The 20474-nt window shown below is 39.4% G+C and overlaps 1 protein-coding gene across 7 annotated transcripts in view; it reads left to right on the plus strand.

The window, feature by feature from the left end:
- The window catches only part of OSBPL10 (oxysterol binding protein like 10), a 191255-nt gene extending 171030 nt beyond the window's left edge, over positions 1 to 20225 (plus strand). For 2 of the 7 annotated variants that reach the window (XM_077811234.1, XM_077811236.1), the window contains exons 9-12: positions 6063 to 6249; positions 7914 to 8096; positions 9846 to 9999; positions 16211 to 20225. In XM_077811234.1, coding sequence (XP_077667360.1) covers positions 6063 to 6249; positions 7914 to 8096; positions 9846 to 9999; positions 16211 to 16255 — 569 coding nt within the window. In that variant the 3' untranslated portion in view covers positions 16256 to 20225. The remainder of the gene's footprint in view (positions 1 to 6062; positions 6250 to 7913; positions 8097 to 9845; positions 10000 to 16210) is intronic. The other 5 variants (XR_013345322.1, XR_013345323.1, XR_013345319.1 and 2 more) reach the window with 5 other exon arrangements.
- Positions 20226 to 20474: the final 249 nt, after the last annotated feature.

Genomic DNA, 20474 nt, shown 5'->3' on the forward strand with positions numbered 1-20474 from the left:
TGTTGATTTCAGAGCAGTTCTCCAGTTTAAGGTCATTTTAAATTCTAATCTTGTCCTTCAAATTAGTTGCAACCTATCCCAGCTTGGTGTCATCTGCAGATTTTAGAAGCATACTCTCCACTCCATATCCAAGTCAGTAGTGAAAATATTAACTAGGGCTGGACCCAGGATAGACTCCTGTGTGATCCCAGTAGATATATCCTCCTTCCAGTTTGATAGCAAACTATTGATAACTGCTGAGAATGGTTTTTCAACCAGTTGTGCACCCACTTTATAGTAATTTCATCTAGATATTCCTAGATTTTAGTCAGCCAAAAATATATAGTATCCAGGTCACTTACACGTCCTTCCTGTGCTCCTTTTCTACTCTTGCAGTTAATGGGCTAATTAGCTCCTTAGTGCTCCCCAGCCCAGGCTGACCTAGTAATTAGCCACTCCTTCCCCCAGTCAGGCCCTCTCCAGGGGAACTAATTGGATTTGCAGTGTCCAGAGTGCTGGTTCAGTTGCTGGTTCTCAGTGCTCTGTCAGAGTCCTTTTGTAGGATGTTCTTTGTTCCGCATGGGGATGTTTAGATAAAGGTTAAGAGACTGTCTCTCAGGTTTTATCGTATCCAGGAATCTCATAGCACTCAAGTAACAGTTCTGGAGAGAGGTGCCTGGCTCAATGCCAACAAAAATTCCTGAGGTTTCCATGTGATCTCACGAACTTTCATTTTGTCCTCCCATCAGCCCTGGGTTATTGGTGATGGTTGATTGTGCGCGTCAGCACCCAGGAAATGTGCACACATACTGATCTGGGATTATCCCAATCAGATTCTAAAATGGCTACACAGAAAGTTCTTAGTACCGTGATGACTAACAATGTTATCTCCCTAAAGAAGAGCTGTCCCTAGGCAATCACTCATATGAGAATTTACATTGACACTACCATAGTTAAAATCTTCCCCATGGAAAAGTGGGCAGTCAGGATGTGTTACATTCATCCTCAGATCAGAGTTTGTGTCAAACTGCTGGGTCTCCTGGCTTTCTGTATAGGGCTAATCCCAGAGACCAGCCTACGCAAGAGGAAACTGCAGCAGTTCAGACTGAAATTGTGGAACCATTCTCAGGAAGCAGTGAACCATCAGTATTATGTATTTTTATTCCCGTGTCACAGTTCTGCCAATGGAACAACTGCACTGGTGAAGGCTGGAGAACCAAGCTATAGCAGATCCTGCTCTTAGAAAAGAAATTGACCTACATCAGTTTAATGGTATTCACTTTGCTTTTCTTCTTTTATGATATGTGCAAAGGAGATTTAGGGTAAAATTTTCAAAAGGGACTTAACTGCTTTTGAAATTTTTACCTTTTGACTCCATGGATAGTGTGTCTGAGAACTGTTCTTATAAGTGGCTTCAGGTTTGTATTTCCCAAACTTCTTATTTATTTGTATTCATAATTGTAGCTTCTGCTTCTTTTTAAAAAAGGGAACAGAAAGCAAAGCAGTGGGCTACCTGTATCAGCTGCATTAATACTTCTGAGACTAATAAATCCCTCCCTCTTCTTCCCCGACACTCATTTATTTTGCTTTGATTAGCCAGTGTAAGACTGAAGTAGCTGCATTAAGAAGTGACAGACTAACATGATGTGCAGAAAGCTAGTTATTCTCTGCTCACGAAATGGCTACTCTTATACAATATTTTAAATTCTAGCTCTTTACTGATGATATTTTCTAGCATGGATACCATTATGGATACTGTCATCAATGGGGTGGTACTAAAAATAGCTAGTGTAAATTTTTAAGGACTGAAATTAGTCTACAATGCAGGGGATAGACGTGAAGCAGAACTGTAAGCTAATAATCCTGAAGAAGACTGTACTTGTGCTCAGCACAGCAGACTGAAAGTCCAAATAGGGAGAGGCCCTTTGCAGAATGGATGAACTGTGAAATGCATATGATTGCGTAAGGGAATTATAAAATGGGCATTTCTGAGTGATGGTCATCTTACTGAAAGTACACTTATATTGGGAGCTGAGACCACTTCTCCTTCTGCATTAATACAGTATGTGTTTCGAGGGATGTATGCCAAAAAAATTAGTAGGTAAGAGCAAAATTTAAGCTACCATGTATTTTTCCTTATTTGTTTGCAACCTTGTAATTTGAAAACCATCTCTTGGGTGGTGTGAAAAGGGGATAAAGAAAGATATCTTTCAAAATGCATCAGTGAAAGTATCTTTTTATTTTAAAGTAGCCACCACAGAGTGCTCAGGTACGTCCGTGCAATAACTAATTAGTGTCAAACTTTGGGACAGGACTTCTACACGACTGTTGTACACAGTGTGATAATCTTTGCCAGTTGGTGGGGTTGGGATCGAACCTAAATGGCAAAAAAAGTGTTTGTAAATAAAGCCATTTGCCTGTACAAGGGCGGGGGGGGGGGGGGGAGAGAGAGAGAGAGACTAAGGCCCAGACCTTCAAAGGTTTTTAGGTGTCTGTTTCCAATGGAAGTTAGGCACCTAAATACTATTGAGGACCTGGGCCTAAATTGCCCATGTTTGGACTCTTATAGGGACAAAAAATAACTGAGGCACTATCACCTGTTGTATATGAGGCTCTGGCTAATAAAATACCTTTCATTGGTTTACCCTGAAACAGTTTCTCCAATTAAGCAGAATCTGATGAAAATGGGAAGCCAGCCTGGAGTTTTCAAGTAGTCAAAGAAAATTATGGAAGATACATTAAGTATGGTTTAAAAATTAAAATGATAATATGTCTGTAAAATTTAAGGTGTTTTTTTTTTGGTTAAGAATGAAATGCTTTAATGCTGATTTACTGGTCATATGTTGGTTTGTGTTTATGCTGGTTTCAGAGTAACAGCCGTGTTAGTCTGTATTCGCAAAAAGAAAAGGAGTACTTGTGGCACCTTAGAGACTAACCAGTTTATTTGAGCATGAGCTTTCGTGAGCTACAGCTCACTTCATCAGATACATACCGTGGTATGTATCTGATGAAGTGAGCTGTAGCTCACGAAAGCTCATGCTCAAATAAACTGGTTAGTCTCTAAGGTGCCACAAGTACTCCTTTTCTTTTTGTGTTTATGCTGCAGCTTAGGCATGTAATTCTTCAGCAATAAGGCTGTCACTAGTAGGAGGTACAGGAATGTCAATTGCCACGTTGGAGTACCACATTTTAAATAATGCTATAGCAGAACTCCTTCTTTTAATCTGAATTGTTTAGGTACAGGAAAGTCAATTGCCATTACATGGCACATTTTCAGCGTGGTAGTGGTGGTTTCTTCCCATGTAAACTTTCCTGTAGTCGTTCTAAGCAAAGTATGTACTTCAGCTTTTTTTGCAACGTTTTGGAAAGGGGTGTTCCTGCACACATGCAAACAATGGGGCTCAGGCTGCCGGGCTGTTCTATTGCTGTGTAGACTTCCAGGCTTAGGCTGGAGCCTGAGCTCTGGGACCCTCCCACCCTTCAGGGTCCTAGAGCCTGGGGTCCAGCCCAAGCCCTGAAGTCTACATAGCAATGAAGCAGCCCCACAGCCCGAGCCAGCTGACACATACCAGCCACAATTTTTATTTTGTTGTGTAGACACACCCAATGAAGCTTGCCCACCATCCCCGTTCCCCCGCCCCCCCCCCCCCCCCCCCAAAAAAAAGCTACACACACAGCTTGCTTGTTAAGTGCGTTCATTCTTACTTTCCATACTGTCAGTATTTATTCATGGTGGTGCTGAGATTACAGCATGCAAAGTGGAAACTTTTGACCATCCAATGCGATGGATTAAAAATAGTTTCCTCCATTACTCTGCTGTGCTTGTGCTGTTGCATTGTCCCACCTTCCATACATCTTCCAGGTCATTTGTGTCAGACTCGCTTAGGGGAATAGAGGTGTTGGCCGTTTCATCATTGGCAGGTTGAGCGTACAGAAGTAACAAGAGCAGCTCCAGAGAGCAATGATGGTTTGCTTGAGACATTTACATGCCTCAGGGAACACTTCCAGGGTTGAGGTGACTAAACTCCTTATTCTGCCTAGTCTGATGGGTTGGAGTACCACATTTTAAATAATGCTATAGCAGAACTCCTTCTTTTAATCTGAATCGTTTAGGTTTGTCTTTATATCCTGTACTGATAATATATTTTTATATTTGCAAAAATAAAATACTAATTTAATTTTATGTTGTGAACTTTCCCCAATACTGTGAGGAAAATGGCTAACACTAATACAGTTCCATAGCTAAACATAGAATTCATAGAATCTCAGGGTTGGAAGGGACCTCAGGAGGTCATCTAGTCCAACCCCCTGGTCAAAGCAGGACCAACCCCAATTTTTGCCCCAGATCCCTAAATGGCCCCCTCAAGGATTGAACTCACAACCCTGGGTTTAGCAGGCCAATGTTCAAACCACTGAGCTATCCATCCCACAAACAGATATTGTAAAGGTTTTTCCATCCAATTTGCATTAAAATTGTTATTTGATGGTCAGAGATCCTCTGAATTCTAAGTATGTAGTGGTGTGCTGGGTTATTTTTTTAAAATCTGTGTTGCAAAGTTTTTTTGTTTTTTTTCCAAAGCCACCATTTTGGCTCCTAGGAAGCTATTAAAAAGAAAAATAAAAGAAGTATTAAAATAAAAGTCGATAAACTAACTTTGTTTTTGATGACTGACCTTTCCTAAGATGAACTGCTAAGGGTATTTGGTGAGACAAGGTGGGTGAGATAATATCTCTTATTGGACCAAGGCTATTTGGTATTGCAGAATTTATGTGCAGTGTATGCAGTATGTATTTGTATTGTTCACAATTTGCTGTACTTTACAAATGTCCTTTGTTTTGAAAACCCACCCACAGTGATGATGGGACAGAACCACTCAAAGTGGTGGTAGAGGTTCAGGGCTTGTCTACACTAACAGTACTGCAGTGGTACAGCTGCAGCACTTAATGAAGACGCTACCTATGCTGCCGGGAGAATTTCTCCTGTCAGTGTAGATACTCTTTCCCACTCCTCCCCCAACCAACAGGCGGTATCTATATTGGTGAGAGAAGCCCTCTCTATACTGGGTGCTAGGTCGGTATACCTACGTCGCTGAGGGGTGGGTAGTGTGGACCAAGCCTCAGACGCAGAGATCCTCTGACTTGGCAGGGAGTAGCACCCAGCTTCCTTAGCTAGCTGTGAAGATTCCTGCACCCTGCTGCTGCTGGCTCTCGCTGTGGCCAGATGGATTCAAAGTGCTGCTCCGGCTGCGACAGACAAGTCACACATGCAGCAAAGAGTAGAGCAAACTAGTGCAGCAGGGTGGGATCAGGTGGCACCAGGTAGGATCCCAAGGAGAACTGAAGGGAACTACACTGCACACAGGCTTCTCCTGGGGAGAGGTTGAGAGAGAGAATAAACCACATGTGGCAGATGTTTGGTTATGTCAATGTCCTGATGGAAGGCATTCAAATACTACAGCGATGAGGACAGCATAAGACCCCATATAGAAAAGAATGAAATCAAAGGGGAGAGCGGAGTTAAGAGGCCTGGCAGGAGGTGGTGGCAGGGGTGAATGTGTTCTGTACGTGGGCTAGTGTGCATTCTATTACTGGATGCAGGGCCTAGAAAGAATGCATGGGAGAAAGTCTCTTATATTGAGAGAGCAAAGTTCTAGGTGACTTCCTTCCGCAGACCACTCTCCTTAGGGCTCTTTGTCCCAAAAGGGCTTTTTTTTTTTATGGGATAAAGAGAACTACAAAGTATTGCAGACTTACTGAGTTGGTTCTTATGAGATTTTTTTTTTCTTGGTCTTACCAGTTTGTACTTATGTTTTATTGATAACCTGTGTTATCAGCAAATGCAATTATCCTGTATCATTTTGAAGTATCACTTGGTTAAAATTCAGAACTGAAGGCATGCCTTTTTATGTTTGAGTAGATTTCTTCTGAGGGAGGTTTACTGGTAGAGGCACTCTGACTTCATGGTGAGGGTCTCCTATTACTTTGACTGTGGGAATGACCGTTTGCTGGTGGTAATTGGCCAGTGGCTGCATGTTTTCATCAATACATTAGTATCATTTCACTTTCCAACCTTTTTCTCCTAGGTGTTCTTTACTTAATGGAACATGAGGAAGAATATGTGTTCACACTGCCTAGTGCCTATGCACGTTCTATACTTACCATTCCGTGGGTGGAGCTTGGAGGTAAAGTCAGTATTAACTGTGCCAAGACTGGCTATTCTGCTACTGTCACATTCCACACCAAGCCTTTCTATGGAGGAAAAGTTCACAGGTATTGAAACTGCTGTCTGTCGGGTTGCTTCCTTCTGTAGTGTATGTTAGTGTACTTGAAAAGTTTTTCGGTGTTCTGTATTTATTACTGTAAAATTGTATGGTGTGTTTCTGTGTAATTAATATGCAAAAGCCAAATTGAATTTATAAAGTGTTTTATCATGTGTTTTAAAAAATAAAACAAAACCTTCCTGTATCTGCCAGCACCTCATTCCAGAGTGTGCTGCTTCTGCTGGTTCTCAAACCAGTTCAGCAGCATCCAAGGTGGTTTATGTGAAGTAATCACCTATCCCATAAATGCTTTTCCATTTAAGAAAATTGTTTAAAATGTGATTTGTAGGTTTGAAAAAACAAATATAGATACTTTGAATCTGGGACCTTTCACATCAGTATGTAACAATGTTAAGGTTCTGGGGGATCAGATTTTGAGCTTTAAAATCTGGATGTATTTTTAACACAATGTTAAATGTATCTCCAGTCCACTATAGCAAACAAATTCTGAGTTAGCACTGAAAACCCAGACTGAGGCATATTTTTAACTCAAGCCACAGCTATGCCAGGGAAAGAGAGGAAAATATGCTAGAAGATCTATGGCTGGAATATGTCAGCACAGATATACCACACACAGTCTGCACTTGCTCTCTTTGACAAAACAAAGTCAGATTTCTGTTTTTACTTTAAACATATCTGTTTTCAGTTGATTTTTAAAATTGCTTGGACACTCAGAGTCATAGACTTTCAAGTCGGAAGGGACCATCATGATCATCTACTCCGATCTCCTGCACATTGCTGGCCCCACAACCTTACCCACCCACTCCAGTAACTTAGCCAGAGGTTAGGGGTCTATTACAGAAGTCCTCAAATCATGGTTTAAAGACTTCAGGTTACAGAGAATTCAGCATTTGCACTAGTTTAAACCTGCCAGTAACCTGTGCTGCAGAGGAAGGCAAACGACCCCCCCCCCGCCACCACACACACACACACTAATCTGACCCAGGGGAAAATTCCTTCCTGACTCCACATATGGTGATCAGTTAGACCCTGAGCATGTGGGCAAGACTCACCAGCCAGATATGTGGGGAAAGAATTCTCTGTAGTAACTCAGCCCTCCCCATCTAGTGTCCCATCACCGGCCATTGGAGATATTTGCTGCTAGCAGTCACAGATCAGCTACATGCCATTGTAGGCAGTCTTATCATACTATCCCTTCCATAAACTTATCAAACTCAGTCTTGAAGCTAGTTAGAATTTTTTTGTTCCCACTGCTCCCCTTGGAAGGCTGTTCGAGAACCTAACTCCTCCAGTGGTTAGAAACCTTTGCCTAATTTCAAGCCCAAAGTTGTTGATGGCCGGTTTATATCCATTTTTTCTTGTGTTAACATTGATACTGAACTTAAATAATTCTTCTTCCTGCCTGGTATTTCTCCTTCTGATGTATTTATAGAGAGTAATCATATCTCCCCTCAGCCTTCTTTTGGTTAGGCTAAACAAGTCAAACTCTTTGAGTTGCTTTTCATAAGGTAGTTTTTTCATTCCTCGGATCATCCTAGTAGCCCTTGTTTGCACCTGTTCCCGTTTGAATTTAGTGGATTAAAGTCCTTTTAATATGCTGGCACTAAGGTAAACTATATATTTTATTTTGTTTTTTTGTCATATTGGAATTAGGGTTACAGCAGAAGTGAAACACAATCCCACCAATACCATCGTGTGTAAGGCACAAGGAGAATGGAATGGCACACTGGAGTTTACATACAGCAATGGAGAAACCAAAGTGATTGACACCACCAAACTGCCCGTTATCCGAAAAAAGATTAGACCAATAGCAAAACAAGGTCCATTTGAATCAAGGTGAGGTTATGAGCATGAGAGAATTCTGTTTATGAAGCTTGGACAAAAACTTAATACGGAAGCAACTATTGCATATTCACGTGTGATCCAGTCAAGCTCTTGTTTTGGGTAGTGTAAATTCTCATAGGCAGTGAGTAGTGAAAGCTGCATACACAGATTTTTCAGAACAACATTTGATACATAAACTGCAATATAACTGCTATTTAGTTATTAAATGAAAAAATGGTCGTGCGGATTTCGTAAAGTTTAAAAATGAAAGGTAAACAATGCAGTTTCTATGTCTGCTTCGTTGTGAGTTGCTGAATTGTCATTTCTGCATATTCAATTTCATCTCTATTTCTCACAGCTGTATATTAGAATTATTGGCTGTACACAACTTAAAAATACTTTAAAAAATTGTCATGCATCTACACCTTTTACCTGACTTTTTAACACACTATATCAGAGAACTTGTGTTAGAATTTACTGTAAATATTCATTTATGTATTTGTCACTAGAAGATCAATACTTTATTGAATCATAATGTTGCACCTGTTAGTTGCCATTTGAGAGAATCTTAAAGAGCATGATGAATGAATGAAGCTTTACCTTGTAATGAATGAATACATTCTATCCATTTTACAAATGGGTGTACTTGGTCAGATGAAATGTTCTAGCTAATAGACATGCTCCCTCTCTCATAAATATGTTGGTTTTTTTTGCTGTCTTCTAACCAGAAAAAAAAGTGTGACTGAGGAAGCCAGAAGTTCCATTGTGTATCTGTTTTATTTTTGACACTAGCAGATGGACTGTAAATACTCAGTCGGTGTCTGATTACTCACAATTTAATCAGTTTTAAATAATGGCTCACTTAAACACCACTGAAAATTACACATAACAAAAGTTATGCCCTGAAGCAGAGGAACTTAAGTGTTCTGACAGCTTTTGGTCCATTTTTCTACATGTTGCACAACATTACTACTTGCACTCTAAATTGGGGTTCTGTGCTGGCCAGACACACACTTCATTCGTATGCACACTGTCAAACAAATAAGGACCAGATTTGGTTCTAAACTGAACTTTATTGTAACCTGGTAGGGACTGTCCTTGACATTTTATCTTCCAAAGTTCTTTTAATATACTACTTTGTAGTTCAGAAGTAGAAGCTTTTTAAAGTAACAGATGCAAAAGGACTGTGGTGTGCTTCCTCTGCTAACTAGTGCACAGGTCAAACACTGCACGATATTTTAATTAATGAGCTACACACAGGTCTGGACACAAAGCAGTTATCAAAAATTGTCATGTTGATTTGAAGATGTAGGGCCAAGGTTTCAAGAGCTGAGCACCCAACAGCTCCCCTTCAGGCACCTAAATGAAGTAGCCAGATATTGAGTGCTGAACACATTTGAAAATCAGGTCCATAGTTTAATACGATGGGGTGAGAGAATTCACACTTGCTAAATAGGGGGAAAATACATGTATTTTTGAGCTTTAAAATATTATAAACAATAGACATGTTAAGCCATGACTGCAGTAAAAGTAGTTAACAGTATGTTTTAAAATACAATGAAAAGGATTAAAAAAGTGATAGTTCGAAGTCTGTTTGAGATGGTACAAGTAGAGTGCCAGATAATGAACACACCATCATTATGTGAAAAAGAACTGGCAAGTTTATCCTGCAATTGTATATTCCTCTTTACAAGGTACTTTACTGTTGCTGAGGAGTTCTCATTCCATGTTGTCTGTGTTTATCTGTGATCAATCACTCAGGCATCTTTGGCAACATGTCACCAACTCCCTGAAAGAAGGAAATATCGATACAGCAACGGAGCACAAACACCGTCTTGAGGAGAGGCAGCGAGCAGAGGAGAGGCAACGTGTGGCTATTAATGCACCCTGGAAACCAAAATATTTTACCAACGAGGTAATGTGAATCACACCAAAGCATTTCTTTGTTGCTTTAAGATAGGAATGTAGTGGAGTTCCAGAGTACAGTGAGGAGTGTGTGCGCGCAAACAATTAAAATAAGCTTTTGGTATGTACCATTGTGACTGTGACTAAATCTCTCTGATCTTTCCAAACTTTGACTCCTAAAAAAACAATCATCAGACATTTATTTTAGATTTTGTAAACCTTGTTCTCCTTTTTAAGCAGTCTTTTGCCTGCCTTTGGTTAAATGTATTTATGCCTGAATTTTTATAAATTTGGCCTCTATGATTAGACATCTAAATTCATATTTTTGGCCATTTAAAGCAAATAGCTTGATGCTAAGCAATGGCTCATAGACTTTAAGGTCAGAAGGGACTATCGTGATTATCTAGTTTGACCTCTAGCACATTACAGGCCACAGAACCTCACCCACCCACTCCTGTGATAGACCCCTACTAGCTGGCTGAATTACCGAAGTCTTCAAATCATGACTTCAAGTTACAGAGAATCCGCCATTTACCCTAGTTTAAACCTGCAAGTAACTCATGCTGCAGAGGAGGGCAAAAAAACCCCAGGCTCTCTGCCAATCTGACCCAGGGAAAATTCCTTCCTGACCCCAAATATGGCGATCAGTTAGACCCCACTTGAGGCCTCACTCCAATCTGACATCATTCCATTAATAGTTACTCTTTGTTTGTGGTGGTTTAACCAATTCTGTATCCACTTAATGGTAGTTCTGTCACGTCCACATTTCTCCAGCTTACTTATCAGAATATGATGTGGGACTGTGTCGGAAGCCTTGCTGAAATCCACCACATTTCCCTTATCCGCCAAATTAGTTACCCTGTCAAAGAAGGAAATCAAACTGGTCTGGCATGATTTCTTCTTGGTAAATCCGTGCTGGCTGCTAGCGATCACCCCTTCATCCACCAGGTATTCGCAAATTGAATATTTTATACATTGCTCTAGTAGCTTCCCAGGTATCGAAGTCAGGTTGACGGGTCTATAGTACCTCATCTCCTCCTTTTCCCCCTTTTTAAAGATGGGCACTACGTTAGCCCTTCTCCCGTCTTCCGGGACCTCTCCTATCACATATGAGTTTGTAAATATTATTGCCAGTGGCTCAGAGATTTCTTCAGCAACCTGGGGTGAATAGCATCTGGCCCCGCTGATTTGAATTCATTCAAGTTGGTCAAAAGATCTGACTTGTTATTTACTTATGCCGATCTGCATCCCTTCCCCTTTATTGTCTATGTTAACTTTATTCTTCTTCTGGTCATATGTTGTTTTTTGTGAGAAGATTGAATCAAAGTAGGCATTGAGCAGCTCTGCCTTCCTATCATCTTCCATTACCAGCACATCTTCTCCAGTGAGCAGCAGACCTACACTGTCCTTGATCTTTCTGTTTTGTCTGACATATCTGAAGAACCTTTCCTGTTGTCACTAACATTTTTGCCAGCTGTAACTCCTTCTTTGCCTTGACTATCCTAATTTTGTCCCTACACGCTCACGCTTTTCCCATATATACTTCCTTAGTGACATGCCCCTCCTTCCATTTGCTGTATGTATCCCTTTTGCTTTTTAGGTAGCTAAAAAGCTTCTTGTGCAGCCACATTGGCCTCCGGTGGCTCTTCTGATCTTTCCTCTGTGTTGGGATAGGTTGATGTTGAGCCTCTAGTATTACATCTTTTAAGAACTGCCAGCCTCCTTCAACGACTCTTCTTCCTAATTGGTCTTTCTGTGAGACTTTGCCTACTATTATTCTGAGTCAGTTGTAATCTGCCTTTCTGAAGTCCTTTGTCCTTGTTTTGCTGTTCTCATGTCCTCCTTTCCACAGGATTTTGAATTCTATCAAATCATGACCACTTCCTCCCAAGTTCCTGATCATCTTTATGTTCACAACTAATTCATCCTAGTTGGTCAAAACCAGATCCAAAATGGATGACCATCTAGTAGTTTCCTCAGCTTTCTGATTCAGAAAGCTGTCCCCTACACACACTAAGAATTTGCAGGATATATTACGTTTTGCTGCAGTAGTCTTTGAACAGATATCACGGAATTTAAAATCCCTCATTAATACTAGCTCATATGTGTTAGCTAATCTTGTTACCTGCTTGTAGAATGACTCATCCATTTCCTCTTCCTGATTTGTTGGCCTATAATAGACCACCACCATAAAATCATTACTGTTCTTTTCCCTTGTTATCTTCACCCAGAGACACTCAGTAGGTCTGTTGCTCACTTCGCCTTGGATCTCAGAGTAAGCATATACATTTTTGACATACAGTGCAACACCTCCTCCTTTCCCCCAGACCTATTCTTTTGGAACAAGCTATATCCCTTAATGCTTGTCCCACAAGTCTCTGTGATGGCAATTAAGTCATAATTTTCTTCACATACCATGACTTCCAGTTCATCCTGCTTGTTCCCCGTTCTCCTTGCATTTGTATACAGACATTGAAGATATTTTGCATACTTCACTGTTGCTTTTCTTTTTGCCTTTTTAATGCAGTTGTGGTTTCTAGACCCTTCTCCAGAAATTAGCCCCTTCCCCTTGCCTTTGTTACTTGAGCCTAGATGCGCATTGGCGGGATTTTTGTCACCATCCCCCATAGGACCTAGTTTAAAGCTCAGGTTAGCCAGATGATGTCCAGAGACGCTCTTCCCAGTAGTTGATGATGGAGCCAGCCCAGCACAGTAATCCTCCTTCCTGGAACATCAGCTCGCTGTCAAAGAAGCCAAAGCCCTCTCGCCAACACCACCTGTGTAGCCACACATTTACTTCCGTGATGCTGTTCGGTCTCTACCCGGGCATTTTCCTGCAACAGGGAGGATGGATGAGAACACGTCTTGTGCCCCAAACTCTTTTATCCTTCTTCCCAGAGCCATGTAGTCTGTAGGGATCCACTCAAGGTCATTCTAGGCAGTATCGTTGATGCCCATGTAGTTAAGTAGGAAGGGATAGCGGTCCGAGGCCTTGATGAGTCTCAGTGGCAATTCTAGCTCTAGGCAAGCAGCACACTTCTTGGGATTCCTAGTCTGGACAGCAGATGGATGACTCTGTCCCCCAAATAAAGAAAAAAACTAATAAGAGGACCAAAAAATATGATACAAAATTAGCCACCATTTTTAAACAGAGTGAAAGAGGCAGTTTTGAGACAAAAAGACATCCTTTAAAAATTGGAGGTCATAGCCTACTGAGAAAAATAGACAGGAACATCAACTCTGGCAAGTCAAGTATAAGAGTATAATTAAGTAGGTCAAAAAAGAATTTGAAGAGCAACTAATAAAAGTCACACAAACTAACAGCAACATTTTTTAAAGTACATCAGAAGTAGGAAGCCTCCCAAACAATCAGTAGGGCCACTGGACGATTGAAGTGCTAAAGGAGAACTCAAGGAAGATAAGGTCATTGTGGAGAAGCTAAATGAATTCTTTGCATTGGTTTTCACTGCAGAGGATGTAGGGTGGGGGGAGATTCTCACACCTGAGCCATTCTTTTTAGGTGACAAATCTGTGGAGCTGCCCCATATTGAGATGTCAGTAGAGGAGGTTTTGGAACAAATTGATTAAACAGTAATAAGTCACAAGGACCAGATGATATTCACCCAAGAGTTCTGAAGGAACTCAAATATGAAATTGCACAATTACTAACAGTGATATGTAACCTATCACTTAAATAAGCCTCTGTACCAGATGATTGGCGGATAGTTAATTTGGAAAGCTGATTTTTAAAAAAGGCTCTAGAGGTGATTCTGGCAATAACAGGCCAGTAAGCCTAACTTCAGTACCAGACAAATTAGTTGAAATTATAGTAAAGAACAGAATGATCTGTTACATACATTAACATAATAAGTTGGGGAAGAGTCAGCAGGGCTTTTGTAAAAGGAAATCATGCCTCAGCAATCTATTGGAATTCTTTGTGGATGTCAAAAAGATGTGGACAAGGGTGGTCCAGTGATCTCTCTCCAAAGGCTCTTAAGCAAAGTAAGCAATCATGGGATAAGAGGGAAGGTCCTCTCATGGATCAGTAACTGGTTAAAAGATAGGAAACAAAGGATAGGAATAAATGGTCAGTTTTCATAGTAGAGAGAGGTAAATTGTGGGGTCCCCCAAGGATCTGTATTGGGACCAATGCTGTTCAGCATCTTCATAAATGATCTGGAAAACGGGGTAAACGGTGAGGTGGCAAAGTTTGCAGATGATACAAAATTACTCAAGATAAAATTACTCAAGATAGTTAAGTCCAAAGATGATTGCGAAGAATTACAAAGGGATCTCACAAAGCTGGGTGACTGGTCTCTCCATCTCAGAAAAGATCATGTAGAATTGGAAAAAGTATAGAGAACTGCAACAAAAATTATTAGGGGTATGGATTAGCTTCCATTTGAAGAGAGATTAAAAAGACTGTTCAGTTTAGCAAAGAGACAACTAAAAGGGGATATGATAGAGGTCTGTAAAATCAAGAATGGTGTGGTGAAAGTGGATAAAGAAGTGTTCTTTACTCCTTCACATAACACAAGAACCAGGGGTCACTGAATGAAATTAATGGACAGCAGGTTTAAAAGAAACATAATGAAGTACTTCTTCACACAATGCACAGGCAACTTGTGGAACTCATTGCCAGGGGATGTTCTGAAGGTCAAAAGTACAACTGGATTTAAAAAAATTAGATAAATGAATGGAGGATAGGTCCATCAATAGCTTTTAGTCAAGATGTACTAGTTATTAGTCAAGGGATGGAACGACATGATCTGTGTTTTCCTAAACCTCTATCGTCCAGAAGATGGGACTGGAGGATAAGGGATGAATCACTCGATAATTGCCCTGTTCTGTTCATTCCCTCTGAAGTATCTGGTACCAGCCACTGTCGGAAGACAGGATATTGGGCTAGATGGACTTTTGGTTTGACTAGTATGGCCATTTTTACATTCTTATGTGAGTAGTACCATTGGACACAATGGGATTATTCATGTACATTGCATGATGGGGACAGTAAGAAAGAGTTAACAGTTAAGCCCTTTATATCTGGGTGTTAGGATTTCACTGTCCCTATCAGCAGCAGTGTCTGGATGCTCCAGTTACTTTAAAAAGGAAACTGGAGGACAAAAATCAGGCAATTGAGAAGAAAATCACTGTTACTAATACCATTTAAAGTTTATTAAATGTAAATATTTTTTACAATTACGTATATTTATGCTATTCATCTTGGATGATGAAACTAGATTGGTCACTTTCATTTTCTGGTTCTGATGTTCTTGGTCAAGCTCGCTGTTTGGGTTTCCACAATTGCAAAGAAATGTTCACCTTTTTTAAAGAAGTGGACGAAAATATTAGTTGATCTGTTTTCTTTCATCTTATCTGTTACTGACGTTTTTACTGGTTTTGTTTACAGCATTTAAAATATGCATCTAAACTACTTCAGTGGTTTTTTAACTAGTCGGATCCACAGGCTTTAAGTGTTAGGAAGGGAATGTATAATGAAATCCCGATCTCTAGCGTATTACAAACAATTGTGTATTGAAATATTTTACACTATAGACTAAATGTTAACCCTTATTCTTATAGTTCCCATTTACAGCCCCCATTAACAATGGTGGAAGTTGTTCTGCAGATTGAGGGTAGACTATGATCTAATATATTCAGGGCCTTTTAGGATTTTTGTGGAAGTTTGAGCAAGTTATTTTTGAACCATGTCTAGTAATACTCCTGGGTTGATTGATTCTTTGTATGGAATGGAAATGAGGTAAAAATATTCTCTTCCTTTTGGAGATGCAGAATATGATAAAATGCAAAGAAAATGCTTGTTTTCAAAAATAGAAAAACTAAAAAAAAATTCCAGTTTTTGATAAGAGCACCGTTTAGCTAGCACGACTTAGAATTTTTCTAAAACTTTCTTGTCAAGTAATTTTTAAGGTTTTATCATCTTCCCCTACTGATAGTTATAAGGACTTTTTCAACACAGGTGCAACTCACTCTACACACGCAGTGAGTGCTATCTGTTGTACAAAATAAAGTGAAAAAGGCTTTCACTAATATCATTTAGTTTTAGCAGTCTTACATGTTGTTTGTAATTGTAGTAGGTACAAAGTTTTCAGACAGCCATATCTTGACAGTATTTCTTTAGCTTCTATTTTAGTAGTGTGGTGTATATCTTTTTAAACAGTGAAAGGTTCATTTGTAAAATCTCCCTAATTTTCTTACAGGGTGATGGTTGGATATACTTCAATCCCCTCTGGAAGTCCTATTGACAAGAGAGAGCGCACTGTTGTCTCATAACAAACCCATCTTAGAGGCATTAAAACGATGCAGTATATAACCTTCAGGTGTCATTGAATAGTTTTGTTACAACGAGATATAAATAAGAAGCTTGATTGATGAATTTCAAAGCAGCTACAAGCTCAAGTTTATTCAATAGCCATTTTGTGTGTATATATACATATATACACCTACTGTATTGATTGATATGTATATGTAAACATGTTATACACACACTAACAGTGATTAAGGTCCTGATCCTTTAAACATTATGTGCACAAAACTTCAGTTGAAGTCAATGAGAGTTCAGTGTGTTGTCTGCTTGTGGGATCAGGCCCTATGTTGGCAATTAAGAATACTTTTTTATTAGTACAGTTTGAGGTTTTATATTTTTCACTTTGCCAAAAACGTTTTGCACTTATAAAATGTGACTTGTCATTGGCAGTCATTCATAGTCTAAAGGTGGTTAAATGGCTCACTTCAAGTGACCTAAGCAAAAATACATTTGGGCTATTGGTTTAAGAGCATGTTTTCTGTCCTTGTGACTCACTTACAAGCATGCATTTATTGCCATCTTATAAAAAGTAGCAATACCATTGCAAGAACCTTGTTTGTACTAATCCATTGTTCTTTTTTTCTGTTTGTATTCCAAAGAGATGCTTAATATTTTGCAAGGCCATTTGTCAGCCCCTTGACTGTGGGAAAGGGGATCTCTCTGTGAAACACCACTATGCTAGGGAATGCCAACGTCATTGGGTGAACTTGCTTTACAGCCCATCAGTCTTGTGTTGTAGTTTTGAACAGTCCTGTATTTTTGGTTCTTCTCTTTTTTTTTTAGGCCCAGCTGATGGCTTTGTGACATTTTCTCAGAAAATGCTTCTTTTACACCAGACATTATTTGCTAACTTACTACTTCATGGTGAAATAAGGGCTTTAGTAAATTAAAAAATACTAGGGGCAGTGATTTGTTTTGTAATGTAAAAATCTATAGCTTGATTTTACTTTGTAAGTAAACCATTGAGAGATGAAGAAAGTGAACTTCTAAGAATATACAGTGTATTAACGCTTAGCTGCATTTCAGTTAAAGTGAGATGTGTCAATTTTCAAGAGAAAGTACAGTAATGGACAAAAATGTAGTAAACTGACTTCTGCTCAGTGCTTAATTTACTTCTACAATGACCCTTATAAACACCAGTATATTTCTAATGAACAGTAGCATGAATGCCTAACTTTCAGTAGTACTGGCTAATTTTGTGCCTTTTGTCTGCTTTCTTAATATAGTTGCTTGTAGATACGAGACAAATATATTTAGGTTGAAGCATTGCTCATCTGTTCACTTGTGTCTGCATTTTATGTTAGTTATTTTGGTAGATTATTAAGGTTACTTGGATAAGTCAGAAAGTTATACTCAGGTGTATATGTAATTGAATGCACCATTCATTGTTAACTTGGAATTGACCTTCAATAGATCTTTCAACTTAATGAACTTCAGATCTCTATTAAATAGCTTGTAGTTTCCTTCATCTCTTAAAGCCACGTTGTATCTGCCTGTACATACTTTTCTCTGCACATAAAAATCTAGGGGTTTTCTTAAATATTTAAAAACCTATTTTAAAGAAATGTAGACTGTACAGGATGTTTTAATGTACAGATATATTGTTTGTAAGGAAAGCTTTATTTTTAGGTATAGTGGATGCTTTTCTGTAATTATTATGTTAAAATGATGCCCCTGTGATAAGAGATGAACTTATAGGTAACTTCAGGAGAATTCATATACTTTGTGGTCTGCAGGAACTCATTTATATTGCTTGGAGCCACTCTTGTTTTAAAGAGGTTAGTCCGGTAAGTATCTGGAAACATTAACAAGCTATAATGTAGATTACATTATGAAGAACAGTCTAAAATGCAGAATTAAACAGATCATAATTGGAGTATGCCCTCAAAACTGTAGCTTTAATTTTCAAACACCAAAGAACCTGGGCATGCATTGATGACAAAGGAATTAGAGACCTCAAACGTTTGTCAGCAGTGCAGGACTGGACCTTTCCTTAGCTTTCACAGTATGACTATCAATGCTACAAAGATGTGTAGCTCTTATTTTAAGGTGAATTTTAACTAATTTTGGACTTCAAATTTATTAAGGGTTTCTTCTCTGCATGGTTATTTGTTACCGCATGGCGAGACCATTCCATTTATGCTCCAATAAAATTTTTGTTTTTTAATGCTGTGAAGAACCCCTGATGCTGTTACCACTGTCAGTTTTCCAGAATAAATCCTGTGAGGCAAGCACAGTGCTCATGTTTGAAATATCTGAATCAAAAATAGATTTCAAAAATAAATTCAAGAAGTGTCTTCACTTTATTTTTTCTGATTAATAAAATATATATTCTATGTATATTCTACTATTAAGCAGTAACCAGCCTTATTCTGTAGGTTATTCTAATGTCTGTCTTGCACCTGCAAGTGAATAATTTTTGGGTAGCTGGTGTACACTTTTAAATGTAACGTGACTCTCTATGTATTTCAGATCTACCTTTTTTTGTGCACACATGTAGAACCTATGCAATCTTTTCTTCCTTAAAGTAGAACTGTTCAGCCAAAAAATGTAAGTTTGTTAAAATTTTAAAATACTCTGGCAGTCACTTCTGATTAGCCCTCCTTTCACAATTTATGTGAATTAAAATTACATAAACTGACATCTCTGTCAATAAATGATTCTTTCACTTAGCAATTTGGATGCTGTTGCTTTCCATTGAAATATGTAGCTAAAATGGCACCATTTGCTCAAAGGTCTGTAGATGTACAATATTTTTCTTTACCACATTCAGTTGCATATGTGATCTGCTTCCATTGAAATCTTGTTTTTCTCCTGACAGTGCATGATATCAAACAGGGAACGTTCTGTTTTAAATTAATTTTAAACAATTGGCTTGCTAGATGTGGGGGAAGAGGTGGCAGCTAGTGGCTGGGAGAGCACCACCCAACTGCAGGTAAGGATGGGGTGTGAACTGTGCAGAGAAGCCCTGGTGATGACACTCTTGCAATGGCTACAACAATTAGTCTTAATTTTGGTTGGTAATGCGCTTTATTTTGATCAATAGGGAGACCCTTAGAAAGGATATTATCAAGGGGTATCTAACTTCCTGAAGATCACTTTTATTCATTTGTTATATTATTAAGTGTATCTTTCTGTAAAAGATCCTTGACATGATCGATTCCTGCTCCTCCCATGAAACTTGATGAGTTCCTATAGATAACATTCAAACAGCTGCTCTGGATAATGGGATTCATGCCCTTCTATTACCAGTGGCTGCATTTTCCCAACAAATAAAATATCAATTCAACGATTAAAATTTGGGCCTAAACTATTTATAGAGTCCCTCAACTTTTGTATGATTAAAAATGTGAAGGGGGAGGAGGAGAAAGAGAACGTTACAAAATCTAATATGAATTTTTTTTCAGTTTCACTGAAGACCATTTCGATTTGAAATATTCCTCCACTGTTGAAAATCCACACTCCACAATTGTGTGCTAATACATGAGAACCAGAAAAAGAAACTGGCTGTAAAGAAGAGCCAACAGCCTGTATTGTACAGCCGGCTACCCTTTTCAGCACATGGCTTCATTTCTGTGGTTCTGAAGTTGGACATGCCTCAGCCAGACAAGCTTGGGTCTAATGTATATTTCCCTTGGAACTTTTGTTATATAGATCTAGGCTTGAGCCCTGCTCTTAGACAAAGTCTGACGAAGCTGAAACCTCGTCTGGTGGCACTGATGCTACCGTTGTCTACAGTCACTCAAGTCTATGTAGGATGAACAACTGGGATAAGCAGGAGTGACACGGATGAGTTGGAGAAATGTGGTGGGAAGATCTATTCCATTTTTGTTCTGATAACCTTAAAAGATAAGACTTTACACCTGAGGGAATTCTGTGCCAAAAAATTAAAAATTCTGCACACAATATTTTAAAATTAAGCAAATTTTGTCAATAAATAAATGTGGCTCTAGCATGGCAGTGGAGAGCACAGGCCCCTGGCTGCACTGAGGTGGGAGATCACCCTGAAGTTCCCACTTCTCCCAGTACAGGGACTGGGCAGGGAGGCTGCACCTGACCCTGACAAAGTGCAAGGGCTGGGCCTACCTCAGAAACACCCTGAGGCCCTGTCCCTCTGTGCCAGGTGCACCAGGTGTGGGTGGTCAGGCTCAGCCCAG

This window comes from Eretmochelys imbricata, chromosome 2 (assembly GCF_965152235.1).
Source record: "Eretmochelys imbricata isolate rEreImb1 chromosome 2, rEreImb1.hap1, whole genome shotgun sequence".
Lineage (NCBI taxonomy): Eukaryota > Metazoa > Chordata > Testudines > Cheloniidae > Eretmochelys > Eretmochelys imbricata.